This window comes from Coturnix japonica, chromosome 9 (genome assembly GCF_054131305.1).
Source record: "Coturnix japonica strain WE chromosome 9, WE-NBRP24, whole genome shotgun sequence".
Lineage (NCBI taxonomy): Eukaryota > Metazoa > Chordata > Aves > Galliformes > Phasianidae > Coturnix > Coturnix japonica.
This window is the reverse complement of record NC_140671.1, coordinates 27,789,609-27,812,225: the sequence shown is the minus strand read 5'-3', so window position 1 is coordinate 27,812,225 and position 22,617 is coordinate 27,789,609. Positions and strand designations below refer to the sequence as shown.

At 45.5% G+C, this 22,617-nt stretch overlaps 1 protein-coding gene across 9 annotated transcripts in view; it reads left to right on the top strand.

Annotated features, from left to right (window-relative positions):
* SPEN (spen family transcriptional repressor) overlaps nt 1-22,617 on the top strand; it is a 51,934-nt gene that overhangs the window by 17,874 nt on the left and 11,443 nt on the right. For 6 of the 9 annotated variants that reach the window (XM_085509758.1, XM_085509759.1, XM_015882263.3 and 3 more), the window contains 7 exons: nt 11,189-11,349; nt 13,104-13,304; nt 14,113-14,264; nt 16,551-16,676; nt 17,247-17,360; nt 18,545-18,658; nt 20,225-20,325. In XM_085509758.1, the coding sequence (XP_085365884.1) occupies nt 13,271-13,304; nt 14,113-14,264; nt 16,551-16,676; nt 17,247-17,360; nt 18,545-18,658; nt 20,225-20,325 (641 nt within the window). In that variant the 5' untranslated portion in view covers nt 11,189-11,349; nt 13,104-13,270. The remainder of the gene's footprint in view (nt 1-11,188; nt 11,350-13,103; nt 13,305-14,112; nt 14,265-16,550; nt 16,677-17,246; nt 17,361-18,544; nt 18,659-20,224; nt 20,326-22,617) is intronic. The other 3 variants (XM_085509760.1, XM_085509754.1, XM_085509753.1) reach the window with 1 other exon arrangement.

Here is a 22,617-nt window from a genome sequence, read left to right as displayed (position 1 = left end):
ACATTACAGCAGGAAAAATCCTCTTTTCTGGTGCTCCTTTGCTCACAATGTGGATAGAAGGGAGTCCAAGAAACTTGTAGTATTTATAAAACATGGCTTTTAGGTTGCTACTAGGGGAAATACTGTGTGAGTTTGAGGTACTGGAGCAAAGTGTTCAGATTCAGTCTGTTTGGGCCTTTCATTTTCATGACAGTCTGTAGTTCTGGGAACAGAAAATAAGGTGATGCTCTGGAAGGAAACGAAACAAACGTTTTTAGTCTTACTAATGAAGTAAATTCAAGTTCAGTAGAACAAGTAATAGAATGTTGAAGGTAGTTTTCATGTTGGAGGATCAGAAAGGAGCTTTACAAGTCTGTAAGCATGAGGGTAGATAGATGAGCATTTAACTGTGCATTAAGTCCCAAAGGCCTTGAAAGTCATGAAGTGGGCTTCCGTGTTCTCAGCACACATTGAGCTTGGCAATGTAAATACATGAATGCCTGGTGAGGTGTCACCCTGAGCATGGCAGGCAGCAGGATGGGATGGCTTCTGTAGGTCTGACAACTTAACAATTGAAATCAATGTTATTCCATTCTGCTCTGCTCCGTTCTGACACCGAGCTGCTCTGTTTGCCTTGGGCAGCACTTTGTCACCTTGTTTGCCCATAGAGGTGGGTCGCTCCCCCACGCCCTGAAAGCACTGTGGTCAAACAGTGGGGCTGTGAGAAGTGTGGGTGTGAAACACCATGGGAACTGGGTGTGCTGGGAAGGAGTAGCAGGAGGGCGGCCAGGCTGAAGGCATGGCTGCATTCCTTGTGTTGTGTTCTCCCGAGGGCTGTGCAGAGTAAATACAATTTCTATGGCATGGAGATGGTTTTCCTGGGCTGTGATGGGAGGGAAGAAACTCTGCAGATTGTTTAAAAAAAAAAGGAAAAGAAAAAAGGAACAAAGCTTTTATTTCATCAAGGTTTAGATTTTGGTGCTTTAAATGCATGTAGGGGATTTGTAATGGGAACTGCAGAGGAGTCATTTAGAAGATAAGCAGCCGTGCGGGATTTCCAGCACGTGGATGTGTGAGCAATGTGTGTGATTGTGCCTTCAGGTTTACACTCAGCAGCCCGAGGTTCCCTTTAGAAAGGAACATGCCTATGCAGTTTTATTTCTAATGCTGTGAGGGCAGCTTGCAATCAGCTCAGCCTTTGCTTAACCAATGTGAAGTCGAGGATGCTGAAAGCAGAAGAACCCCAGCCCTCAGGTGAGCCTGCTCCGAGCAGGAAGGTTTGGAGGTGTCTGCAAGGCCAGCTTTCCCTTCCCTGCTTTTTGAGAGCAGTGGGAAGAACCCACATGGCACAGAAAGCGTTTCCCCTGTGGTTGTCATGGCAGCTCCATCCTGCTGAGCTCCACGCTGCAGTTCAGATCCCACGCACACCGCAGCAGTGCGGATTTCCTGCTCTGCAGCCAGGGAAGGGCTGGCTGCCTTGTGCTGGTGGATGGGGCTTGATGCCGGGGCTGTGCCTTAGCAGAACGGTCACTTCTCAGTGCGTTTGGAAGTCTTTGATTTCCTTCCAAGTGTTTTGCTTAATCATCTCGAGTAGGCTGAGGGAAGGAAAGAATTAGCTGAGGTCAGGGAAGTTGAAGCTGCCCGTCTTCCTCCTCAGCAGCGATGCTAAGGGACAGAGGAAGCCTCCTCCTTTTGCTGCCATGCTCTGAAGAATGAAAAGAAATCAAAAAGCTAAACTAAGATAAAACAAAACAGCAATAGTGATGGCTGTGCAGAGCTGGTGCTGGGTGTCTTGGAGGGAAATGGACCTGGGATGTGAGTGGCAGTGGAAGGGATGAGAAGCACTGCAGTGCTGGCTGCCTGCTCCGTGATGGAGCATCTGGATGCTCAGATACGGGCATGGCACGGCAGGCACCGAAAGGCAGGGGGAGGGGATTCCCATCATAAAGACCTTTGGAATAATGTGCAGTTTAATAATTTCTAATGAATATTCACGTGGGGGAATGAATGGAAAGAAGGAAGGCTGTATTAAATGTTTCCTGAAGAAATGCTAGTCATTATGATGATCAAAGGAGAGCTCCAGCCGGCGTCTGTGTTCAGTCAGACGTATTGCCATTAAAGCACAGACACGGTGTCACTTCACATCTTAAAAGACGAGTTTGCAAATATGGTGATGTATTTTTGTCCCCAAGGAGAGCGTTTTTGGCTGTGCCAGGAGCACAAGTGCAGGCATCGTGGTACCTTCCTTATAGAACTGAAGGGACACAGCTCTGTTTGAGAGACCCGGGCATTAACCTTCAAAACAACGTAGGCAGAACATGCTGTGTTTAAACTAAGGTGACCCAGGTGAGGATTAATGGCAAATAAACCTTACTGAAAAAAGATTGACTATCCTCCCTTGATCTTTAGCCACTGAATTAGCCGTGTAACTGATGCACTTAGGCTTGCCCTTAACTTCCACGCATCCAGCGTGGTCTGCCTGTGACTTTGCTGCTGCCGAAACCACTAATGATGGCATCAGGGTTTTAAAGCATGAAAGCTTCTTAGTGAGCGATTAGATCTGCCTCTGAGATCCTTGCAGTCAGCCAGGAATGCTGCTTGCAGAAGGGAACGCGGCGTGGTTCCGAGTGGCAAATCACAGTCTGTGGGAAGCAGTTGGCGTGGGCCGGGATGGAGTCAGAATTTCTGAGATGCCAAAGGCATGACTGCCTGTTTTGTTTAAAGCAAAGCAGAAGGTGAGTTTCCAAAGGGAAGAATAAAGAAACACGCTGTACAGATAGCGTGTGAATAAAAAGCAGAACCTCATGTTGCCATTTATTAAATGCTCAACTGGTAGGAGAACAAAACTAACCCTTGTAGCGTGGATGGCATGGAGAAGTGAAGCTTCTCCGAGCGTCCTTCCTTCTTGTGAGGTTCTGGTGATAAGAGCAGGGAGACCTGTTCTTTCTTTCCTGCTCTGAGCTGGGTTTAGGAATAAGCAGCCTGTCTGCCTGCAAGCACAAGTGCTCCTCATTGCAGGAGTGCAACGTGGAGCCTTTCAAATCTCTCTCTGCAGAATGTCCTCAGCTCAGTGCACGGCTGCTTTTTGTAGCTCCTGGTGATTATTTTAGCTAGAAGATGCTTAGAAACTGAGGATGGTGGCAGGAGCACCTTGTGAAGATCCTTTCTGTGACAGGGAAGTGGTTTTCAGGTCTGTCTCATTTCTTGTATTTTCCCAGTGCCCAGAAACCTTCGTTGTTTTTATACCTGGGCACAACTAAAATAGCAGAAAGTCATGGAACACTTCAGGAATCGGTAGTTGAGGCACAAACCCACCCCATCCAGAGGACACTCACGTGATTTATCACCACTCTTCCATTTGAGAGTACAAAAGTCAAAGGCGTTGCTGGCCCGCCCTGCGATAACGTGTGAAAGAGCAGCTTTGTTCTCTGCCTGTTTCCCAGCCCATACAGCCCGGTGTCCCCGGCCATGGGGAGCTGCAGAGTGCCCTGCTTGTTGTGGCTGCTCCAGCTCTGACCTCCTTGTATCATCTGACACCTGGTTTGGTAAGAGGTGCCGCAAGACCTCAAACCCTCAAATTATGGCAGGCTTACCCAGCTGCTTGGAAGTTAGTCCCTCCCTAACGTGTTTGTTTACTGCCTGGCGTGTCCTGTTGTCTGGATTGTGAAGGATGAATAGTCAAAGAAAGGAAGCTGTCAGGTTCGTACCCATTTTCTGTCCCCCCTCATTTTCCCAAGGCATGCGGAGAGGTGTTCAGCCCAGTGTGAGAGCCAGGAGGATGCCCTGCACTGCTGGGCTTTGGTGCTGCTGTAAGTCTGCCCTTGGTTGTTTGTTCTGAGGAGGGAGGTGAGGAGCGGCTCGTTTCGTGGTTACGGAGGAACACAGATGCTATCTAATGCTGATCTCAGACTTAGTTTTTGTTGAGTTTGCTTTTTAATATTAATATTCCCCGTGTCTTTTTAAAGCCACGTACAAAGAAAAGGAGGGAATTTAATTAATATAGTGTGGCTTGTTGTGGATGGGATGCTTAACTCCTGCTATTCCTGCTCCCCATCAGGACAGCAAGCAGTGGGGCCTGCCAGCCTGCGTGGGAATCCCTCTGGCCGATGGTGTTCACATGGGTGGTGTTTTTCATTAGTATTTTTCTGCTCTTCAGCATTTTCCCCACAAGTGTGGAAGTCCTCACACCTCACGGTCCTGCTGTGGGGATGGCACAGTGCTGGGCTTTATGGGGAAGGGGAGCGGGATTGTTTCTTAATAGATGGTCACAGGGAGGTGCTGGGTGTCCCTCTGGGCTCCCAGCCATGCTGATGTTTGATCAGTGCATCACAGCAAATAATGCTGACTGAGTTTGCAGTAGGGGGCTGTCAGATGTTGTCTCAGAGAGGAACTCAAGGGCTGCTCCATCATGTGATGTTGTGTTTGGTTTGTGGATGTTTCAGTCTGGCATAACTCTGTGGTTGCTTAATTAATAGATTGACATGTTTTTCCTACATGATGCCATACTACAGCGCTTTACCTGTTCCAGAGTCTGTGTTTTGTTTTGTTTCAATTTTTGTGGCTAAAGTGTTTTCTATTCATGAGAAATCTCACTGAAAGTTCTACTTTTAGTTTTATTTTTATTTGCACGTGGGCAGCGAGTGAAGTCATTTCCAAATATAGTCTGAGCCAAGAGATCCATCTGTTCTTTGCATTTTCAGATGACAGATTAATCCTCAGCACACAACTCATCACACGTCTTCTCTGTCGTGCATCTCCTGCAATCACAGGAGCGACATCATTTTCCCAGGCCTTCCTTTAGCAGGAGGGCAGCCCTCACCCTCTGCTCCAGCTGCTGTGGTTGGTTTAAAACAGGGTAAGATAAAGAAGCCCAGGAGACCAGGCAGCCCTTGATGTAGTTGGCACTTCTTTAACGAGCTAAATGAGGTGTCGGGCAATAGGAATAGTTTCCAAACCACCTTTAGTACACATCCTTATTTCTTATTGAGCAATAACGTCGCTTTGGCCATTCTCACCCCTGGGACAACGGTGGCCATTTTTAGAAGTACCAAACTTGCACAGCGTTACCCGTCAGAAATGGAATTGCTATATTAAGCTCTGCGTGCTCCCAGTTTTACTGAAGCAGCAGTGTTTATCAGCTGTGTGTCTTGGCTCAGCTTTCCCATCGGCAGAACAATTCTGTTTGTTGATATGAGAGGGCTCACCATTTCCAAACGGCCCCAAATCCCAGCAAGTGAATGGGGCAGCACATGAATGTGGACCGTGGTCGCACTTTGAATGGCACTTTGGTTGTACTCAGGGTAGGTTTTTCTTAAGGTCTCGGTAGGTGCCCTCATTAAAGCATTGCTGCTCATGAAAGCAGCTTCTCATGTCTCTGCACAGCTCTGGCCTGCCATGAGCCACGAGTTCCTCATCCTGCTGCCTGGGCGATCACTGCTCGACCTTGGGCAGAGCCCGTGCCCTCCGCTTCCCTTGTTTTTCCATCTGTATTGCAGGGCTGTGGGGATGTACCTGGCTCTTTTCATTCGCTCCCAGGTGGCGGTTGCAACATATTCATTTAGATCGTCTGTAGATAGCTGGCAAAAGTTGTTTACTTTAACAGCCTGACGGTAATTCTGGCCAGAAGGTTGAAAAGAGGTTTTTCCTGCAGACTCTGCAAGCTGCAGCAGCGAGCCCTGCCCCGCTGACGTCTGTAAAGGCAGCTGTGATCACAGGCAGCACTCAGCAGCACAGGGACGTTCCCAGATCTGGAGGGGAAAGCTGCTCTGGTTCACACTGGTGGAAGCTGAATCGTGGGAACGTGACGGCACGGAGCTGTTTTGCTCTTCACCCTCGAGGCCTCTCTGGCTTCAGCCTCCCCAGCTCAGTGCAGGCAGCGCTCACCTTTCCTCTGCCTCTCAGGACGTTCTTTGTCATCATCACAGTGTGTTGTCCCCAGGGGACCTGTGTGCAGCAGGTAGGTGGGCAGCACCTCCAGGTGGCCCCATCCCAGCATGGGGCTGCAACGAGCTGCTGCTGGGCCTGTAAGCAGCGTGTGTTTTCCAGGTTACCTGTTTGCTTCTTGCTTGTACAAAGTTCACCCTGACAGCCGAGCCTGAGGACAGTGGGACGAGGTCAGGGAGTGGCGTTGGTGCTGGATTGGGCACCATTCTCAGCCAGATTAATGCAGAGTAAATATTCATATGGCCCATCCTGGAGATGGTATTGTAACCTTAATAACCAGACACTTGATTTGGGTTAACAACACAGGAACCGTACCTTGATAATACACCAGTCCAAGGCTGAAAAAGCCATTCCAGCAGGCTGTGTGAGTTGGCTGCCTAACACATCAGGGCTGGTCATGGCTGTGCTACTTTCCCATGGCCTTTAAACATCGTTTTACTTCTTTCAATTTAGGATTCCAGCCCAGCAGGAGGTTGCTTAAGTCTCCTTTCTGGGCGTGGTAAGGCAGAAAAAGCTGATGAAAAGAGGTCGTCCTGATTTCGTTTGTGTGCAGCTTGTAGTGGCCTTTCTTGGAGCACTCAATACTTCTATATCTGCTGAGCACTGGTTTTTCACAACTGTTTTCTGCTTACATGTAGCAGGTCAAAACGACTCTGTAGGTTGTTTTCTCATAGCTGTGTGTTGTTAAATACTTTTGAGGGTGTGTGTGTGTGACATGCACAGACCAAAGTTCCCTGGGTGGCTTGACACGATGCCAGCAGTGTGGTGCAATCACTGCCTCCCAGCACAGGCTGGAGGTACCACGAGGCAGCCTGCAGGCACAGGGTAATGACACAGAGGCACTGTTTGGTGTAGCTCTGCTCTGGCTTTCTCCACCCTTACATGCCAGGCAGCTCGTGTGTTGATATTAAAATGGAAAAGGTTGTTATGAAATGGAAAAGGAGGGTTTGGGCTGGCTGTGGTATGTACGTGTGGGCTGAGCTGTCTGCAGAGCATGGTAATGGCTTGTTACCTCAATGCAAACAAACCTGGGATGTCTGACTTGCTTTTCTGATGCCTTTCACTCAGGCTCAGTAACTCCTTGTAGCAGGGGAAAAACCCACACCCTTATTCATTTCCATAGAGCTAAGAAATGGTTTTGTTGTGCACACGTGCTGACGTGGACTTGTGTCACACAGGACTCAGTGTATGCACCAAATAAGCTGTGGGTCAGTGCTGGAAGAATGTACAGCAGCTGTGAGGAAGGGATGCTGAGAGCTCTGGGTTCCCATATGGAAGCCCATAAATGCAGCAGGACAGCCATGTGGATCCTCTATGTGGTGTGTGAGCTTTGCTATGGGGCAGGCACTGATGGGTGCTCCATTCCCTAGGAGGATGCTTAAACAGTGCAGATCTGCTTTGGTTGATAACGTGCGTCCTTTGGGGTGGTTGGGGGCTTCAATGTGTGTTGAGGATGAGGGGAATCCTAGTTAAACACACGTTTAGTTTGGTGTGATGCTTTAAGGCAGAAATAGCAGCTTAAAATCAACCTACATCTACCTATGATTTCGGTATATCCAAAAGCCATTTTCAAGGGCAAGCTTTGCTGTATAGTCAGAATGTGCCACGTTCCCTCATGTTTTTCATGGTGACCATGGCAGCTTTTGCAGAGCATTGGCCACCAATAACCAGGTGCTTTTCCAAACAGTGATTGTTGCACTCAGGGTCTGTTGGCTGTTCCTCTGCTGCCGGTTTCCCATCATTACACCCAAAGAAATCTCATCTGGCTGCTTGTGTTTGGAGCCCATTGACAATAAAAAGGCTTTGATTAGTTCTGTAGAAGAGCTCTGCGTCCTATTCCAGTTCTCCTTACACAATTTTGGAAGGGAACTGTTATAAAAATAACACCTCATTTGTTATCTTTTCCTGCTGAAATTCGTTCCCCCCTCCAACAATTTTAGGCCTTCTAACTCGCCCTGACCACGAGGGCTGGCTTTGTTGCCTTTTGCTCCCAGCTGCCTGCTGCACACATTAATGCTTCAGCTTTATTTTGCACCGAGGCCTCACTGCTTCCTGCTCACTGCACTACAGCTGACTCACACTTCTCTAATCAGTGCTCACAAATGACAGCCATCCCACATTTGAGAGCTGCAGAAGGGTACGGCAGAGCTGTGGGATCCCTTGATTCAGCTCAGCAGCAGGGATCCTTTCACATGGGCTGCCTCGGAGCCTGCTTTTATCTCCACTGTGCTGGGAACAAAGAGAGCGGCTGCCTTTGTGTGCTTCGCTTGGGAGCTTTCATTTATCATACATAAATAGCACATAACTTCATCATTTGTTGGAACTGCAGAATGCAATTAGTTGAAAACGAGGTGTATTTCAGCAGGAGTGAGAGGTGTGCCGGGATCCAAAGCATCATCTTTGCAGTTTAAATGAGAAAAGCAATATCTGTGTGCTGAGAACCAGCCTTGCTCGGGCTCATTTCTGTGGTCTGAACCCCAGAGTTCAGTCCTGTGCACTGGAGGAGCTGTGCCCAGGTGGATACAGAGCACTGGGTTGCTGATAGGTTTATCGTGATTATTAGAAATCAGATGTAGAGATAAATACTCTGAGTAAGAACACGGGCATCCTGAATGCTTGTGAAACACTATAGACGATTGGATTAATGTTTTAAAAGGGCTCATCAATTATGCTTGTGGCAGAGGAAGGCTCCACGTCTGCCTCCTTAAAGAGCTATCTCCTTACAGCCCCCATTTCCATCTGGTTTTGCTAACAGCAAAATCAAACCCCTGTTTTGTGTGAGGCCGGGATAAAAGCTGCAGCAGAACTCATAGTGAAGCTCTGTGCAGGTCTGAGCTCGATGAGGCAGCGTCTGAAAGCTGCCTCTTCCCAAATGAGCGCACGTCATGAGCAAACCTCCTAAAAGGCAAATGAAGCTGTAAGGCTGAGATGTTTAAAAAAGCCAATTCCCAGCACAGACTGCCTCTCTGTGAGACGCGTGTGTTGTGACAGCTCAGGAGATTAGCTGTGCTGGCATTCTGCTCGGCTGAGTTTACATGGACGTTGAGGAGCAGGTTTCCCTGTGCTGGGAGGAGGCTGCGTGCCAGGCAGGGAACAGCCGAGGGCACCGAGCTGTTCCTTCGGGATGGTCCCAAATGCAAGGAGAAAATCAGCCATATTAGTGTGTTCTGGGATCGTATCTACACGCAGCATCCACGTTTTAGCTCGGTGTGAAAGCGATCTGTTGTTCCGGTTGAGACTTCCTACAGCTCACTGTCACATGCTTGTTTTGATTCTGCTGCGGCTGTAACTTCATGACACAGCAGCTGTAATTAACTCTTCCATCAATCTCCCATTCACACAGCAGAAAACCTTTGGCTTCGGCTCTTGAATGATTATATCCATGTTTCTTGAGTTGGAAAAAAGACGAGCCTTTACTGAAAGAAAGAAAGGGGAATTGTTCCTGTTTTTTTCCTCCCTGAAAACTGAATAGAGAAAGCATGATTTTCTCCTGGAACACCTCAGAGCCTCCATTTGCTTTGGGACACACGTCCCTAAAGCTCCCTGCATACAGCAGGAGTTAGTTAGCAGCGTGTTCCCCCTTTCCCAGATCCCCCTGAGGTATAAATGAGATCCATGCCGTGTGATTCATCCCCTCAGTGCAGTGTTAGGATGTGGCTGTGCTCTGCTGCTCCAGTGTCTCACCGCGTTACTCTGCCATTCTAACAGCTTGTTCTTCTTAAGCACTAAAAATACCCCGTTCCCATTTTAAAGCACCGCTGACATAGAAATCCAGCTCTACCTCTTACTTAACAGATGCAGTCTCTCTGCAAAGTTGGATGTTTGAAATAATTGGCTGGTGGTACCCAGCAAAGACGTGCAAAGGGGCAGAGGCTCGCTGAAGCCCTGATGTCTGTTCTCACTTCCACAGCACGTGGGGCTGCTCTCAGTTTGGAAATGATTTTCAGACTCTCCCCCTTCATCCTCTGGTGATGTTTGTGTTTTCTATGCATCCCCACTGCCCATTTTGCTCCATGCTGGTGGTGGCCTTCCCCTTAGAGAAGCAAAGTGCGCAGCCACAGAAGTGTAGAGCATGGTGGGAGAGATACCTGCATCAGATGGTTAAAATGGTCAGGAGCACAAAACCATTTCCTTGTGAAAAGAGAAGATGCACTGGAACATGTTGCCCAAGGAGGCTGTGGGTGCCCCATCCCTGCAGGCATTCAAGGCCAGGCTGGATGTGGCTCTGGGCAGCCTGGGCTGCTGGTTGGTGACCCTGCACACAGCAGGGTGATAGAAACGAGATGAGCATTGTGGTCCTTTTCAACCCAGGTCATTCTGTGATATGCTATGAAGTCAAACGGTTTAAGAGGGAATACAGGAAAGCTGTGAAATAATGTCAGATGCAAAAAAGATGAGCTTGTTTCTAACACGATACAGAGACAAATGTGAAAAGCAATGAACTTCAAAGCTTGTCTGTTCTTTCTGTACGTGGCAGATCCTCCTCCCAGCACTCACTGAATTGAAATTCCAGCGGAATTTTTTAGAAAGTCGCTTGTGTAATAGAAGACTCTCCAGGGTTATGTCAGACACAATTATTTTTAGCACTGTTAGAAGCCCTTGTGCCTCCGGGAAGAAACCAGCCACAGAAGGAGCTGACGTGTCCCCACTGGGCAGGCTGCAGTCACGTTATTCTCTACGTTTTGTATTCTCTGCGAAGGTGATACCTGTGGGTCCTTTGCAGCTTGGGATATCCTGTGGTTCTGGGATCCATCCCTGGGAGATGTGGGGCCTTGGGAGGCATTAAGGGGCTGCCCATCAGCTTGGCAATGGATTATCTTGTTGTGCTGTGAGGGATTCTGTGATGTGCCCTCTGTGCTTTGCCATCCAGCGCGTGCTGTGCCCAGGCTGATAAGCTCTGTCATTTCATCTCCCCTATTGTCCTGGAGCACAGCAAGATCCATCTGATGTTTTACCTATATTCCTTGGCCTTCACCTCTGAGGGCTCTGTAGGGTGGTTTTGGAGCGTCTCTGAGCTTTTGCCTGTGCTGGGAGCAGCTCTTCTGCCTCAGGTGAGGAAGATAAGATGGCTTCAGGAGAGCTCTGTCCTCATGGTTTGATGTCAGCACAGTTCCAAACATCTGTGTGCTGCCACTGATAGCCAGCATGCTCCAAGAACAAAGACAGCTCTGAGAGCTAACCAGAAACCCACCATAGCTCAGGTGAGGTTTGCTTTCTAATTCCAGCCCCTTTCACCCTCTGACAGTTTCCCTTGTGCCTTTTGCAGCAGTGACTCCAGCAGCAGTTCGAGTGATGAGTCGCCAGCACGCTCTGTGCAATCCACAGCGGTCCCCGCGCCTGCATCTCAGCTGCTTCCATCTCTGGAGAAAGATGAACCCAGGAAAAGTTTTGGGATCAAGGTCCAAAATCTTCCAGTGCGCTCAACAGGTACAGTCACATGCAGAACTGTGTCTTCAGTGTTCCAGAAGAAGGGGGGAAAAATGGAGTAAATGTGGATTAAAGCATTTTTGTTCTGCATCCTTTCTGTTAAATATCTTTTTGAACTCTTGCACTGTTGAATGGGAAAATGTGTCGTTTGATGAACTGTCTTGTATGAAACCTGGTTCATGCTTGGTTCATATGCTGCCATCACAATGCAAGATGGTTTGCATTATGAAAAGCATGAAGTTGTGAATGGTGCTGCACTGAAGAGATTTCTGTGTTATTCTGCTAGAGATGGAAATGTGAGGGGTTTGTGTATGTGAGGACTCTCCCCTGTATAAATTCCAAGTATAAGGGTGGAAAGTGATTGAACAAAGGGGAATAGTTTTAAACTGAGACAGGGGAGGTTTAGGTTGGATCTTAGGAGGAAGTTTTTCTTTTTTTTGGGAACAGGTTGCCCAAGGAGGCTGTGGATGCCCCATCCCTGCAGGCATTCAAGGCCAGGCTGGATGTGGCTCTGGGCAGCCTGGGCTGCTGGTTGGCAGCCCTGCACACAGCAGGGGGTTGAAACTGGGTGAGCATTGTGATCCTTTTCAACCCAGGCCATTCTAGGATTCTTTGGCCAGAGGAGCAGTCCTGCTGTGGCTTTTACAACTTGGGCCAGGAATTTAACTTCTTGCATCCATGAAAGGAGGCTGTGGTTATGATAAAAGTTGTGCAGTGCTTTCCCCTCGGATTCTTTCAGCATTGCCAAACTGAAGCTGTTGAGACAGAAATTGTCCACAGTTTTGTTCCATTTGCTGTCTGCCTCAGCACAATTTCATTCTGATGCAGTTAAAAAACACCTTAAGTGTTGCTTAACATTTTCTGAAGGTGATTTATTGGGAGAGAAGTACTTCCATGCTTTGGACATCCAAACTGACGTTGGGTACAGGGCTGTGGTTTTGTAGAGTTGTTCATTTTTTCACCTCAGGAAGAAAAATGCAGTCTAGATTTGGCTGCAGGTCTTAAAAATGCCCTGCAGCTTATTGCTGTGTGCAAGTTGGTTGGAAGGAAGTTATTAAAATGGAATTGTAACGAAGACTGGACAGGAATGTGTAGAAAGGTTAGTCTGCGAGGAAGGGTTGCAGGATAAAGTTCAGAACAGCTTTGATCGGGCTTCCAGTGCCATTGATGTTATGAGGTGGCAGAATATGAAGTTTGCCCCCAAAACCACCTCATTTAGAGCAGAAAATGGATGCTGCCCAGGGAAGGAGCAACAAGCACTGAGAGAACATCCTCTGTGGCCCAGAGCCCTCCTGCAGGAGCAGAGATGTGTGTGCTGAATGAGACAGGGCTGTAAGGGACAGCAGGGTCATGCCTTCAACATGGCATCTGCATGCTGCCCCTGCAGACGGGGTTCTCTCACAGCTTCTGTCTCAGCTCTGGTGCAATGGTGGGAAAATTGCTTAATTAGTGACCATCTGTGAGAAACCCTGCATGTCCCCATCACCACAGCTACTGGAGCTGGTGCTTAGAAACAGCGGTATGGATTTCCAGGGGAAGATTTGAAGCATCTCCAGTGTTTCGCTTAGAACTGGTGGGCAGCTTTAGCTGTTAATTCTCACCATGCCTCAGCTTCTTTGTATGAGAACTTAGGGTTGTCTATTGCAACACTGAGTGCTGAGTCATATTTAAGAAAGAGTATTAGATTTCTTAATGTCCTACCAAGTGGTTACAAAATGTGTGTTCGTGCTACTGACGTATGTTTGTTGGTTTAGATACAAGCCTTAAAGATGGACTTTTCCATGAATTCAAGAAGTATGGGAAGGTGACGTCGGTGCAGATTCATGGGGCCTCTGAGGAACGGTATGGACTGGTGTTCTTCCGACAGCAGGAGGACCAGGAGAAAGCACTGAATGCCTCCAAAGGAAAGCTTTTCTTTGGCATGCAGATTGAAGTGACAGCCTGGATAGGACCAGGTGAGGCCTATGCCGGATGTGTTGCTGCCCTGGGCACAGTCACTGCTGAGGAAATGTAGAAATAAATCTTCCAAACACCTTCCTGAAGAAACGTAGTTTTAAGAAACTGGGAAATAGGCCAGAATAAATTCCAGAGCTGGGAGAGTGGATACTGCTAGGTCAAACAGGGAGAGAATTCCAGTCTTAAACCGCAGAGAAGGAAAGCTGCCATCCTCTCAAACAGCGGGATCTGCTGCTGCTGGGAGGAACAATCAGATCTTCCATATCTCAGTGGAGCAGGAGCCAGTAGGAGGTGTAAGCATAGAACAGAGTCCCCACAGCCACCTTTTTTCAGCTTTTAATTAAAACAGCTCCTAACGGCTTAGGCAGCGTAGTGTGAATGACTAATCAGTGAAAGCTGTGGCATTGAGCACGTCGATTTCACACTGTACTTCAATTGTTTGTTTAAAAATAAACTTGTGAAAATCAACTTTTTCCATATGCTGTTCCCCAAGTGCGATGAAGCCTCATTTGAATTCTTGACAGGCATTAATATTTGTAAAAGAGTTAAGTTTCTAGTGAAGCAGATGCAGAACAGAGCAGTTTTTCATCTGAGGATGGTCTCGTTCTGTAGTGCTCACTCAGTGTTGCAATGTAGACGTAAGGAGGGCAGTACACAAGCTGTGTTTTTGTTGAAGACATTGGTTAGTCTCATTCAGATCATATCTGCATGTCAGGAAGTAGACTGAAGCATACAAATCAGTGCGAACCAAACCCATGTGAAAAACACTGCAGTTGCATTCAAAATTGTTCACTCTTCTGCTTCTAGAAACTGAAAGTGAGAATGAATTTCGTCCTTTGGATGAAAGGATAGACGAGTTTCACCCAAAAGCAACCAGAACTCTCTTCATTGGCAACCTGGAGAAGACAACCACCTACCATGACCTTCGCAACATCTTCCAGCGCTTCGGTGGCATAGTGGTATGTGAATTCTGATTCTGCTCTGTAGGGTATTATTGCCAATTCTTCCTATACGGACCCATAAAATGCTGCTAGTGGTGGAACATTGTGCTGCTGATAGCAGATAATTCAGTCTTTCTATAATAATCTGAGTCATTCGTCTTGCTGAAATACACCTGAAAGCTTTTCTTTGCATTTTGAGTGAAATCTTAGCACGAGTGTATTGAGGAGATAATTTAGCAGTAGAAACAGTCTTGGGAGTGTTTGTCAGAAATGTATCTTCTGCCAGCCGAGAGTATTTGCAGAAAAGCATAGCTGGGTAGTTGGGATTTCCATACTCCTAGTGCTGCTTTCGTATTTAATCAGTACCGCTCTGTGAAGTCTGCATTTCCTATTCATGTCTGAAACAAAGTGTTGAGCTGCTGCATGTGGCAGTAGCCATCAGCTATGGCAGTCTGTTCCCTGACAATAGGGCAGAGGAGGCACTGAACAGATGGGGTGGTGATGACACATGTGGGATTTGGGTTTTTGGCTGAGCAGGCTGATTTGCACGAGGTAAAGCAGCAGACATTCCCCTCTCCTCTCCTCATGCCACCAAGTCATATCAGTACTGCATTTATGAGAGAATTGCCAGAAAATTACAGTGAATAGAATTAGTTGAATCTGAACTTCTGCACTTACAGTTTATTCTGGATGCTCACTGCACAATTCTTTGGAGGCTGTGGCTGCATTATCTGCTTTGCAGATAATATATATTATATAACCAGATAATATATATTTCCAGAATACTACTGTAGCTGTTGAGGTATCAATGGAAGGAAGGGGCAGCATGCTCCTATGTGTGCTGTGGACAAACACAAAATGTACATTTTATGGTGGCTGGCACAATATTGTGTGCGTGCATCCCTTTTCTCTTGAAATCACTGCTGGTTTATGGATTCACACAGTGTCTGTGGCTTCAACCTTTTCCTAATGTTGTACCAGCTGAGCTGTCCCGATAAAGATGCTTATCAGTGGTACTGCACTGTCTTGTAAATTGGATTTTCTATGAAACAGTGCTGGGTTGTCAACATTATTAATTGGTCAGAATTCAGCAGCAGTGCTGCCTTGCTGAATCTCCATGAAAACTTACAAGCTCAGGTGCAAAAGGGACCAGCTTTATAACCTTTCCTGTAGATAATGAGCAAAATGCTGCTGTTTTATTTGCCTGCCAGAAGAAATTGCTTGCCCAGAGTGAGCAGTCAGGTATAATTTGCCACAGTTGCAATAGTGCTGCTTCAGAGCTTGGAAATGTAGTCCTCAATTAGCATTCCACTTAAATCATTAGGTCAAGGCTGTAGAATTCCGATAGTTGTGTAAATCACTCTGTTCACTTCTGTTTTCTCAGCTAAAGATTTCTTAGGTGAGACCATTTCAGACTGCTGCCTTGCCTCTAGATTTATTAACCACGAAATTAGTCTGTCCTGACTGTTGGAAGGTTTGTGCTTGAATTCGTGCCGTAGCATTGGCATGCGGTGCGCTAAGGAAGCTTCTGCGATTTATACAAATAAACCCCAGCACTCTACCTTCTATTTTCAGCTTGGAATGAATCATAACATCATGAGTTTGTTCAGAGGCATTTGGTACATTTGCTAGTACTAGCGCTAAGCTTGAATGTTAACCAAATGTCGGCTACAAGCTTGCTGCTTTTATTTTTAAATCAATTAAAATGAGCCTTAATTAGACCTTCATTGCTTTCTTGTGACTGCACCTGCTTTTGAACGGGCTCATGGTGGCTGAAGGTTAGATATCAGCAGTGATAGAAATTCAGGGTCTTTTTTGTCTGTGTCACATCAGTGCCAGACTGGCTCTGGAGACATGTCCAGCACCTCTAGGAACAGGATGGATCAGGTTTATTTGGAGCAGAAATCCTGTGTGGCCTTTGGCTTCAAAATGAGGATCGGAGCAGGCTGTTTTCTCTCAAGCCTTTGCGAGCAGAAATTTAGACTTAATTCTTGGTGTTGTCTCTTCTTGACACAATATTAGCAAAGCAAAGCTGCTGTTTGTTGATCAGGTCAGGCTGGCTTCTGTGGGGTCAAACTTCAAATCTGCATTATAAAGAGCTCTCCCTATGTCAGTAAGGATTTGGTTTTACTATTGAATGAGATACAGCAGAACAGCAAAATTTTCAACTGTCTACTAATGTTTAAATCCTGTCTGTGAGCAAAGCATTAATTAAACAATGACTGTGAGTATCAGAAGTCCATTTAGATCCAGTTACATTGTTGAATATCCTGTTGCTGACTGTCATTTCCTTTTTCTCCCCAGGATATTGACATTAAGAAAGTGAATGGTGTTCCTCAATATGCATTCCTGCAATACTGTGATATTGCAAGTGTGTGTAAAGCAATTAAGAAGATGGATGGGGAATATCTTGGAAACAACCGGCTCAAGGTAAGGAAATCTTCCCATGGATGCTCTCCTTCTCCTGCTTACTTTGGTTTGCAGCATCTTAAGGTATTTTGGATCAGCTTAGGCCATGCAAGTGAGATTTTTTTCCCCATTCATAGTCCAGGTTACAGCGCAGTGTTTTCACCACCAGAGTTGGGGTTAATCATCATTTTTGCTGGCTGCCTGAGCAAGGAGGCCCAGCATGGAGCAGACCTGGAGACTGCCATTCTTTGGTTCACCCCTTGAAGGCAGAGCTGGGGAGCTGCCCTGGTAGTGATGATAAACAGAGGCTGTGAGTCCCCAGAGCCATCAATCTGTCACCTTCCAGAAGCATTCAGATTGCACAGGAAACAAATGTTGTCAAACACTATATTTGTTTAAGCATGCAGAATTATTTTCATTAATTGCTGCTTGATTTTTTTGTCTTGCTTACACCTGTGCAAGATGCTAATTTTAGAAAACCCATACAAACGATCGCTTTTTTTCCAAATAACTCTTAATTAGGCATGCTCTGTTCAGTGAGTTTAATGCTTGTACATTGTACTGATGGACGTTTTGCCCTTTTGTGTTCAGCTGGGTTTTGGAAAGAGCATGCCTACAAACTGCGTGTGGTTAGATGGTCTTTCTACAAACGTTACGGATCAGTATTTAACTCGACATTTCTGCCGATACGGGCCTGTGGTGAAGGTAGGTGGGAGGCTTTGGTGTATGGTTTGAAGTTGTTACTGTCTTCCTTTCTTCACATCCTGTCCTTTCAACCCCGGCTGTCCAGGGCTTTATAGCTCCGATAGAGAAATTCTCTCTGGGTTGTGATTTGGCTGACAGGGCTCTCTAGCTTTGCATCTCGTCCATCTGATCCATAGAGCAGTTGCTGCTGGTGTTTGGAGTGAGCCGAGATAACAAGTATTGGAACCTACGTGTAGCTCTTGTGCAGTACAGCCTTACCCCAACTAAATTTCTTTAGTCTGCTCACACCACAGGAATAAGAACCTAATCAAGTAGTTACACTTACTCATGCTAATTACAGAAATAGGCATGGCCACGTTTTTTCATGAGACCAAAGAATGACTTCTTAAATGCAGTTAGGACAGTCACGCTAACAAAAGCATGTGAAGGAAAAGAAGAAAGGCAGTGACTGTGGAACATGTCCTGCAGCAGAGGCACATCACACAGCCCCTCCACAAGCGAGATCTGTGCACGTGCTTCACCTTAAGCATGTGAGTTGTCCCCATCCTTCTGTGGATGTGTTGGACATGGATGTCCTTTTGTTGGACATGGATGTGCTTAAAGTGAAGCTGTTCACGTGCATCTTCTCAGGATCGGGGTTTTACCTCCGTAAGGAATTCTGTGGATTTGTGTTGCAGCTTTGACATTTTTTATTGTAGTTGTTGTTGCTTGGATAATAAGTCTGTGTTGCTGAAGGAAGCTGATATTTGGAAACTGGGTGTTTAGCAATGAGCGGTACTGCAGACTGTCATAATAAGAACGGTTTCCATCTTGTGATTAAATGTTCCCTTTACCTTTTTTCCCCCCTAAGACATATTGGATTTTTTTTTTAAAAAACTCAAAAGTAAACCAAGCGAAACTACAAAACTGAGTCACCAAAGAAAAAAGATAAAAGTAAAATACAGAAAAACAAAATAAAGGCATAATATACCTCAAGCCACAAGATCCACAATTCAAAGCAGTCCCGTGTGCTTATATTGTCTCTTCATTACAATATGCCTCATCAGAAAAGAACGGAAATTTACTTTGCTAAAAATCATTTTCTTACTGGTATCCTCATGACTTAGGATTTTGTTGGGACTGACGTTAAGTCCTGTGGATGAGGCTCTTATTTGGTTTTTGTTTTGTTTTTTTGTTTTTTACAGGTGGTGTTTGACCGCTTAAAAGGCATGGCCCTGGTTCTCTACAATGAGATTGAATATGCACAAGCAGCTGTAAAAGAGACCAAGGGGAGGAAAATCGGTGGGAATAAAATTAAGGTGTGCAGAATGACCTCCAAAACAAAGCCAGAAACAAATTGTGTTTAGGCCTTTCCCCTTGAGCACTGCCAGTCAGAAGGACTCTTAGCGGGACAAGCACGTCCCATTTACCTAAGGCTTAAACTATTTTTCACACTCGGCTTATCAAGATGTTAGGGTACCTCAAACTGTTACCTGCAGAGCCTTTTCCAGTGTCCTGCCGTTTGTTTCGCTGAACTTGTCTCTCTAAGCTCCTCAGTGTTGGTGTCCGTGTTATTTACTGCCTTATTTACCCCAATCCAAGGCAAGATTTATTTTAATGTAGAAAAGTCCAAGCTGGGGGCTGCAGCTGCACAGGGTGACAGAGCGCTGCCATGTGGCTGATGAGTGTCAGTGCCCCGGCCCAAAGTGTCAGCCTGCTCCTTGAGGAAGCCTGGCCAAACCTGCCATCTGCTCCTAAAAACTCCTCTATAAAAGAATGGATGGAGAGTATTTTTTTCCTGGAGCAGCACTTGGCATCTTCTGAGCCATCTTGGATTTGGGTGAATATGGTAAAACCTATTCTCAGTGTCCCATCAGTGCCACTAAATGGGATGTGAGGTGTTAGCCACCCTCTGAATCACCTTCCTCCTCCTCCTTTCTTCTCTCCTAAAGAGTGGGTGATGATTTCAAGCATGGTCTCTCATCTGGTACGTTAACCTAGCAACTTCATACCCCTTGGGGTTAAGAGTTGGATATACTTCAGTTTGTAAGTGTGGTGGTTGAACATAAGGAGCCTTCATACGGAATAAAGTACATCTCCATTCAGAAACTCTGAAACTCCATTCAGAAGTTTCCTATAATGTGTCAATGGGTCTTGCTCCTTGGCAACCCTGCAGCAAGCAGCACCCTTAGTGTCTGTACGTCTGTGCTCCACTGATGCGGTTATACAGAAGTCTAGGCAGATGTAGGAAAAAAAACAAACCCTCAAGGCTGTTAAAAAAAATAGTAGTTTCATTAATGTGATATACATTTCATTAAATCCATTTTAATCATTCATTTTTGGCATCAGTTATGCCATCAGTTATGCACACTTAGCTAGAAAACAGGCTATCTTGGAGCAGCTAAAGTAGGGAGCTGCAATTTTTGTTTCCTTCCCCATCCCCACTGTTGCCTTGGTGTATAAACCCAGGCAAATAATGTGGAGTCTGAAAAGAATAACGCTGACCATGTGGATGCATAAGGCACTTTGGAATTTTAAACGGAGCTGCAGCATTGGAATTATCAATACCATGAGAATAATGTGCTTTTTCCTGCTGGTTTACTGGACAGAAGCTTCTCACATGCTTCTGGTCTTGCAGCTAAAACCCCAGCAAGGAAGTGGTTACACAGATCCACACAGAAACACCAAATAGAGAGGGAAAGGTCTTTTTCTCCTGGAGATGCGTTGGGTCGGCCAGTCCCAAGAAACGCTTGTCATTTTTATTGTTAAGTAGGATAATCCCCATTTTCAGTTCAGCTCCTGTGCTCAGATTCCCCAGCAGACTTGAAGCAGTGTTAAAATGGGTTGTTTCTCATATTGAACGTGATTAACCTTTTATTTTTCAGGTGGATTTTGCAAATCGAGAAAGTCAGTTGGCTTTTTATCATTCCATGGAGAAAACAGGTCAAGATATCAGAGACTTCTATGAAATGCTGGCAGAAAGAAGGCAAGTGTCTAATGCTGTTATTATTGTTTCTTCCTTCTTCAGCATCGTATTCATATAATTAAACTTTCTTCAGGCCAGTTTTTAAACACTGGGTTTTGTTCCTCTCAACTTTATCCTTTTAAAGTTTCATTAAAAGCATTTTAGCCTATTTTTATTACCTTCCATCTTCTCAACTTTAAAACATAACCCCCCTCCTGAAAAAACCCACCCACACAAAAAATTCCCAGCAAGTTTTGGTGGCTGAGCTTAAACCTGTGCATTAAGGCAGACAGGATATCACACATCTGAAGTGTAGACAGTTACTAAAACTCATATGTAAGGTGGAGGCTTCAGCTATCTGCGTGGTATATGTTTAGTATTTGGGTTATGGTGATTGGTCACCAGGACACAGTTATGAGTCATTTGTTGTTTGCTAAGAATACAAAGACTGGTTTGCCTGTAACGCCTTAACCCTCCGGTGTAATGCAGATGATGACAGTTGTTTGCATATAGTCTGACCAGCCACTGCTGCTCTTCTCTTGAACAGAGTAAAATTCAGTCTTCTACCTACCCCTTGTTAGTTTGTTAACTTGATAAAATTGTTAAAATGAGCGAGGGTTGTTTTTTTCCCCATATGAAAATGTATTCTGTGTTGATGTCCACCTACAGCATCTGTCATGTTGGCTTCTGACCATTTCTTGTAGGCTGCAAAATCTTGTGCTGCCTCTGAGCAGCCATTTTTATTTGTATACCCTGGCTGAAAGCAGCCTTGCACTGAAGCACTCTCATTTTGTTCTTTTTTCCCCCTCTGGTGACTGAATGGAACATCACTGTTTTTATTATTAATGACAGCAGTGTAGGCTGAACACCAGAAGGTTTTGGTTTTGTGTGGGTGCATTTTTGTTACCTTCAGATGCTAGCTTACATTGTTAGGGTTCTACCTATGAATAAGCTTAGTGTGACTTGGACTTTGATTGTCCCTGTCTGTTAGATAGATCTAATGTTCTTTTTTTTTTTAACAGCAAAATAGCTTGAACTAACACTCATCCAAAATTACCAGATGTAAAAGTGGAGAGAGTTTAGAAATTGGCAATCAGGATTTGCATAATGGAAATAAGTACATTCATTCTCCGATCCTTGCCAGATGTTGTGATGAAGTCAGTAGCCATTTTCTTTGAACTACACCAGTCTGAGAAAAGAGTAGTGCATTTTCAGATGTCTTTTAATGCGCAGAAGTCAGCTTGGGCTTGTCTTCAGTGTGAAACGATTCTGAGCTGCACATTTATTTCTGGAACAGCTAGATACTTGAGTACTGTTGGACTTGTTTTTCCTTTTCTGTCATTACGTTCACATTGTCATTACTGGGTACTTAGAAGTAATGAATCATGGAGTGATTGAATGAGCTCTGCAGTCTCTCTTGTAATTCTGCATCTTCTGGTCTCCCAGGCTCCTTCTGGCACTTTGCTGTCTCTAGCAATGTTGCTGAGAATTGCACCAGCCAGATTTCCTTAAGTTTTAATTGTACTCAGTCTAAACAGAACTCAAACCAAGACATATGTTTTTTAACTTCAGAGAAGTTGCACTGGTACAACATTAAGGAATAATCTCACCAGGTCACTGCATTGTTAATCTCAGACCTTTACAAAACCAGAGTGTTGTACATCCCTTCAGAAGAATATCTGGAAATGTTCTTTACAAGCATTACAAAACCACATCATGTGGTGTTTCACCCGCAACAGACCCACGTGAACGTGAGCATATCCAGTTCTGCAGTCTGTGGGCTGTGAAAATGTAAATGGGATTTCTTGAGTAGGAGGCTGGGATGTCTCTGGAATATTGTTGTGTGAGGTTGGATTGTGTAATATCACAACTGTTCAAAGCCACCTAAGGTTTCTCACTGGTAAAGCTCTGAAGGAGTGATGACTCTGGGGCAGAGTGCAGGTGGAGCAGCGTGTGTTGCAGGAGAAAGGCCATTTATCCTCTGAGCGTCCTAATGGTTCATGATTCTTTAGGAATGAATGGATTAGACTGCTTAGGTGTGTGGAGTAGCCAGTCTCTATTTGTTACTGAACTAGTGGTGCTTTTTGTGTCTGGTTTTGTATTTGTTGATTAAAATGAAAAGTTAACAAACATGTCTCTGCTCCACGAGGGGGAGTGGTCTCCATGATGGCTGTGTGTTTGCACGAGTGTTAGGTTTTATCTTAATGTGATGGGGTATCTGAATTTGGCAAACCATTAAGGCTGACGAAAAGGTACCTGGCAGAGCTGGCACTAAATGACCGATTAATTAACTGCATACAGTATTTGAAGCTA